The sequence below is a fragment of the Aplysia californica genome, unplaced genomic scaffold, assembly GCF_000002075.1.
Source record: "Aplysia californica isolate F4 #8 unplaced genomic scaffold, AplCal3.0 scaffold01562, whole genome shotgun sequence".
NCBI lineage: Eukaryota > Metazoa > Mollusca > Gastropoda > Aplysiida > Aplysiidae > Aplysia > Aplysia californica.
Window position 1 is genome coordinate 45,674 of NW_004798832.1, and position 6,256 is coordinate 51,929.

Sequence of the window (6,256 nt, forward strand, 5' to 3'; positions counted from 1 at the left end):
CAACAACAACAACAACAACAACAACAACAACAACAACAACAACAACAACAACAGCAACAACAACAACAACAACAAGTACAAGATCAAGAACAAGAACAAGAACAAGAACACGAACAAGAAGAACCTGGGCAATATCGTGCAGAGTCTCCACGTCATAAACAAGATCGTAGGCTTCTCTGTCAAAGAGACCGATTTCTGCCTGAATGAGGGTGTACTTCTTTTCCTCATCTTCCTTTTTCTGCATCGCTATGTTGCCAATTCCCAACAGTTCATTGCAAGCCATTTCTAAGTAGAGGGTTATTCTGTGGACATAGCAACATCATATGAAAAACAACGTTGTCATTCAATATGATTCATGTAATGGTCCTACGACATAAAGCCAAAAATATTTGTGTCTTTGTTTAGCCAAAAAAACATGAAATTAGTTCAGAACTCAAGTCCGAGAAAATCACACGTGACTGATACAACCCACGTTAAGACCCTGGCTTTAGTGACAAAACATTGATAATATTGCATGTCAGAGGTTGAACAAACATAAAAAGTATATAATTATTATACAAAAAAGCATTGTAGCGTGGAAGTTGTCGATTAGTTACAAAACATGAATGTTGAACTGTTGAATGGCTGCTTGGTGGTTATTGTTTCTGTGTTCTTCTCTGTAAACTATACAGACTATTCTGAAATGGCTACGTATTTATTTACATTGTATCATTTTTAGAAATCGCAGCAGTGGCCTTATAGTTCATCTGTCAATGTTTGACGATATCCTGTGTCTGCAGTGGTGAATATAATAAGGATTTTGATGACTTGTGGCTTCTGTTACTAACATTGCAAACGTACTTTGAGCCAGGCTTTCTGCCATTTGTATTGAGAGGGTAGCTGTATCTCTCATAGTCACCACTCAGGCCCTGTGGGGTTGTAAAGAAATAGATACGTTTTAAGTGTTAATAAAGGGAAAGCATTAAATTTTAGTACAATATCCTGATTATCATCATCCATTTTCTGAAAGTAGCTTGTTGCCAGCTGTCTTGAAAAATAACACTTCTTCCTCCCCCATCCCTTTCTCTCTCTCTCTCTCTCTCTCTCTCTCTCTCTCTCTCTCTCTCTCTCTCTCTCTCTCTCTCTCTCTCTCTCTCTCTTTCTCTCTCTCTCTCTCTCTCTCTCACTAACTCACTCACTCACTCACTCCCCCCCCTCTCTCTCTCTCTCTCTCTCTCTCTCTCTCTCTCTCTCTCTCTCTCTCTCTTTCTCTCTCTCTCTCTCTCTTTCTCTCTCTGTCCCTCTCTCTTTCTTTCTATCAAACATTCCCTCTCCCTTCTTTTTTTTTCATTTAACGAAAGACATGTGTGCTGTGCGCGCAAATGCATACTGAGTCAAGGAATAAAAATAATCTAATTTGAATATACATGTATTGATCTTTTCTCTTAATACACCAGTGCTTTTCGAACTGGGCAATACCGGTGGACAGTGAGGGTCGCCCGGGTAATGACAAGTATTATATTATTGACCCATTTGAAAATACTCACATATATAGATCTAGGTGGTTGGGACGAAAAGGCTAGCCTCTTATAAAAAGGTGACAAAAGTGGGCTCTGACTATATAAAGGCTGACAAGCACTGAAATACACCAAAGATACCTGGATACCCAGAAGTGTCATCTCTGGCTCAGGCATTGGCCTGCAATGACCCACGGTACTAATGGTCGCTAGCTGTCGTTTTACGCTGTCATAATTAGGTCAGTCTATGCCGTGATGACATCGATCCTGGTTGTTCTTTGTCCACCCTTGACATTTTTGCCCTCATATCTTGCCTTCGAGTATTTTCTTCACGGTAGTCTGGTGGCGTGTTATATGACCAAAGTATTGCATTTTTTAAACTTTTTATTTTGTTAAAACAGGATTTGTAAAAAGACAACAGATTGTGAATACGTAGATTCGCTCTCGTTGCGCGTGCAAATAATTTGGCCCCTGTTTCTGACCACGTACCTGCACTGGGTGTCCATCCACATAGACCAGGGTTTCACATAAAGCATTCCATATCAAATGAACTTCTTTGCCTTCCCAGTCCGCCGGGATGTCGATGTTCACCAGAAACCAATGGGTGCTCCATCTGATGGGATGACGTTCAAGAAAGCAAAATATTATTACCTTATGCAGTTGCGAGCGCCGTAAAACTCTTACTAAACTAGATTAAGAATGCAAACGAGTTGCTAGTTCTGACCTACTAACGTTTCAGTTCTACGCTCCTTGTATTGTTTTAGTAAGCGTATTATGGCACTTGTAATACATTAAGGTAAAACAAATGCAGAAGAATAGACGTGTTTCAAGAGAGTAAGGAGGCGAGATGAGGACGATAGATGTTTGATAGGAAAGAAGGAGCTCTTGATTTTTATTCTCATCCACTCGTACACCAATAATTTATAGCATACTCACACTGGTCCAAATGTGTCCCCGACTGCACAGGGTTCAAATTTGTAATTTCCGCCGACAACATCGCTGTATGGAAGGCGATCAGGAACAGTGCAATGCAGAATGTTTTTAAGTGGCACCGTTGAAGTGTAAACTCTGAGGGAGATAATATTTATATTGTTTACAAAAACAAAAACAAAACAAAAATTAATATAGAAATTACGTACTCTGTAGTGTAAACAAATGTAATTTACTTTTTAGAATTATCCTGATTCTGGTTCTTCGAACGCAGACAGGTCAATGATTATCAAAGACTGAAGTAAAAAGCGATAGGCATCTTTGTGCTATTCTACCAGATCATTCCTTCTCAGAAAATGAGATGAGATAAGATGTATTTTTACACACACACACACACACACACACACACACACACACACACACACACACACACACACACACACACACACACAAACACACGCACGTACACACACGCACTTACACTTACACATAAAAACCGTACACACATAATAATAATAACAATAATAATAGATAGCATTTGTATAGCGCATATATCCCCGCTCAGCAGCAGGCTCTATGCGCTTTACACTATATTATATTATTACCCCAGCAGACCATAGAACAGTCCGAAACATTCTCAGCTTCCCGGGAAGCATACAGTGCAAGCAGCCGATTAAGCGCTCAAACACTAACAGACTGACAAGATCTTTCGCTGTCTATAGCCGGGTACCCATTCCCACTTGGGTGAAGTGAGGAAAATTCGTGTAAAGTGCCTTTCCCAAGGACACAACGTCGGGCCCTTGACGGGATTCGAACCCACGACCTTACGGTTGCGAGTCACACACACACACACACACACACACACACACACACACACACACACACACATGCACACGCACAATTAAGTACATTAATAGGCCTATATATTTATTAAAGGCTGCACGACTCGTATAGAGCTGAACAATGCACGGGAACTGCCCATCATTATGCATAGAAACAAACACACACTAGTTTGGCCACAATTATAATAATATGCACTTACACGAATGCATGTCTAGCCTACAGGTTGTAATTATTCCCAAGAAAAAAACACTTTAAACCTTTTCACTGCCAGGCTGTTCCGCAGTCTCATAATAAAGCTAAATAAAGATAGTACCAGACAAGGTAGTTAAGTTTATTTTTTTTATCCCACTCTCTATAATAATATATAAACTTTTTTTTACTAAAGGAGTAAGGCACACTTATCATTAATTAAAATAATATGTGTCACGAAACAGTGGAATCAGGCGCTCGTCAATTTTTGGCCCAATGAGTTATTGGAATAAGCTTGTTCATCTGTCTTGCTACTGGTGAAGAAAATACACAGCTATCTTGAATAGAAGTCGAGATGTTTATGATTTAAGGGCGAAAAGGTTGCTTGATGTCAGAGGTAAAATTGGCGAGAAAATGGCCACAAATGTTTGGTGACTTTCAAAGCTGTAATGTCGGTGAAAACTACAAGTTTGCGTTTTTCTTTCCAACCCACAATGTCATTTATTTTCACGTTGGCATAAAAGATGTTCAGCCAAATTTTTAAAGAAAACAATGATAAAAATTTCCCAGCCGGTAGAAAAGTGCTGATTTCTTTGATTTCAATACTGTAATTCTGATGACTATCGCCTGATTTCACCAAGATGCCCTGCTTATAGTTTTTACTTATTCACCCGCATTCACGCCCGGTCACGTACACACAACGGCGCTCAGAAGCGCAAACGCACAAGGATGCACTACGTAACATGACACAACACACACATTACACACACATAATAATAATAATAATAATAGATAGCATTTGTATAGCGCAAATCCCCGCTCAACAGCAGGCTCTACACACACATACACACACACACAGAGAGAGAGAGAGAGAGAGAGAGAGAGAGAGAGAGAGAGAGAGAGAGAGAGAGAGAGAGAGAGAGAGAGAGAGAGAGAGAGAGAGAGAGAGAGAGAGAGAGATATCACAAATACAAACATGCATAAGCATAGTCACATCAATAAAAAGCTACCCTTGCGAACACATACGTTTGGCATGTGCACTCTCGTACAGACACACTCATGGATCTCCTCTGAACATAACTTTTGGAGTAATTTCTAAGCCGTACTAGTCCTTTCGGAGATGGACGTCCCCTCTCTAAAACGAACATACTCTGTTAAAAAAGCGGGTGTTAAACCTATTCTTTACTGTACCGTAGGCCATGGCCTGCCCTATTCATAATTATTATGAGCGCCCCTCTCTTTTCCTCACAAGTCATTACAAAAGATGGAATACAACCATGGTCCTACAAAAAAGTCTGCAGTTCTCGTCGCTTTTCGCTTTGTAAAGTTTAACAGCCTTTTAAACGTCTGGGCGCCCAGGTAAAAGCCCATCCAAAACGAGGGATTGAAAAGTTACTGTTAAAAAAGAGTGGCACCCTGTTAACTATTTATTTTACCATAAATAATTAATTCTGAGAACTCTTAGAACATTTTTGAAAACGAATGGAAGAGTTGATCGCTATGGAAGCCCCAAATTTACTCGCAATTGTGCACAGCTAAAAAAAAGAACTTTAAACAAACAAAAAACCCAGTATAATAAAATTTGGATGAAACCTCAGAACGCTGAAAGAACGAAAAATATGCCATTTTCGCATGCACTCTCACAGGTTTTACTGGTTCTTCATGCTGAGCGCTGTATTTGCCTGGTAAAAGAATAGAAGTCATAATAATATAGCACTTAACGCATGATAATAGTATCACATAAGCCCTACCTGCGCTTGCACTGCTGCGCCCTCAGAGGCCAGTCGGAGACGGATGCACACACACAGACACACACTTCGAGACACTCACAGGTTTGTGAAAGTGTCCTGACTTCCGCCCTAGGCTTGTCCTGCGGAGGACATGCCCTGTGTTATAACCGGAGAGGAAGGGGGGGGGGGGACACTCTCAAGAATGTTCTATCTGACCCCAGGCTTTTAGAGGCCTATAGCCTTCGGGTATGAACCAGCCCTGCAATGGGGGGATTATAAAGGGCCCATAGTACCTCAAACTGCTGCGCAGGCATCCTTTTCTTGTTTTCCCATGGTGAAATCTAGAGTGAAAATTATGAAACGTCCAGCCCAGCTCTCAACAGAAAAGTTGTATTTCGAGGCAAGCTGATCAACTGTTCTTTGCCGAGAAAGCATTTTTCTTGCCATGAGAGAGTTTTGTGGGTTGTTTTTTTATGTACCTTAATCATGAATTTCAAGAACACAAGCAACCGATACCAAAGATTAATTAAGAAACTGAATGAAAAAAAGTCCTCAATAAACCAAAACTTTGAAGTACATCTATATCCGAACAACAGGCCGACAAGATTTATTCAAAGACATAGTATATCACAAATGAAATTCATAAAGATGTATTAGGTGTTAGCATAGACATCTTATATTTCAGATTGAAACTTCATTGTTTCTTCTTCTCTCTCTGGGTTCATGATATGTTAGCATTTCGAATAAAACAATTTCTCCATCAGGCTTGACAAAATATTAAAGGAGATGACTACCAATAACGATCAGGGGCAGAAGTCGAAAAAAACCCAGCCATACTCAACAGTCGTATCCATGAGTCCAAGCTGTTGCTATTCCACTAACTCTGAAAACCTATCAATTCACATCTATATTCATCGATGCGCGTGTAATATTGTTGGTTGCAAATTCGTCAACTGCATAAAATGGAGGTTTTTGTGGGTGTGTGGTTCATTTTGTAAATCAAGAAAAAAAATTACATAGCAAAGAGGGATAGAGAGAGAGAGAGAGAGAGAGAGAGAGAGAGAGAGA

General features: G+C 40.1%; 1 protein-coding gene across 1 annotated transcript in view; it reads right to left on the reverse strand.

Annotated features, from left to right (window-relative positions):
- The window catches only part of LOC101852078 (alpha-mannosidase 2C1), a gene marked incomplete at both ends in the record, with an annotated part of 37,935 nt that extends 35,371 nt beyond the window's left edge, over positions 1-2,564 (reverse strand). The window contains 4 exon segments of the mRNA XM_005113029.2: positions 125-302; positions 841-908; positions 1,986-2,109; positions 2,433-2,564. Of these exon segments, the coding sequence (XP_005113086.2) occupies positions 125-302; positions 841-908; positions 1,986-2,109; positions 2,433-2,564 (502 nt within the window).
- Between the last annotated feature and the right edge of the window lie 3,692 nt (positions 2,565-6,256).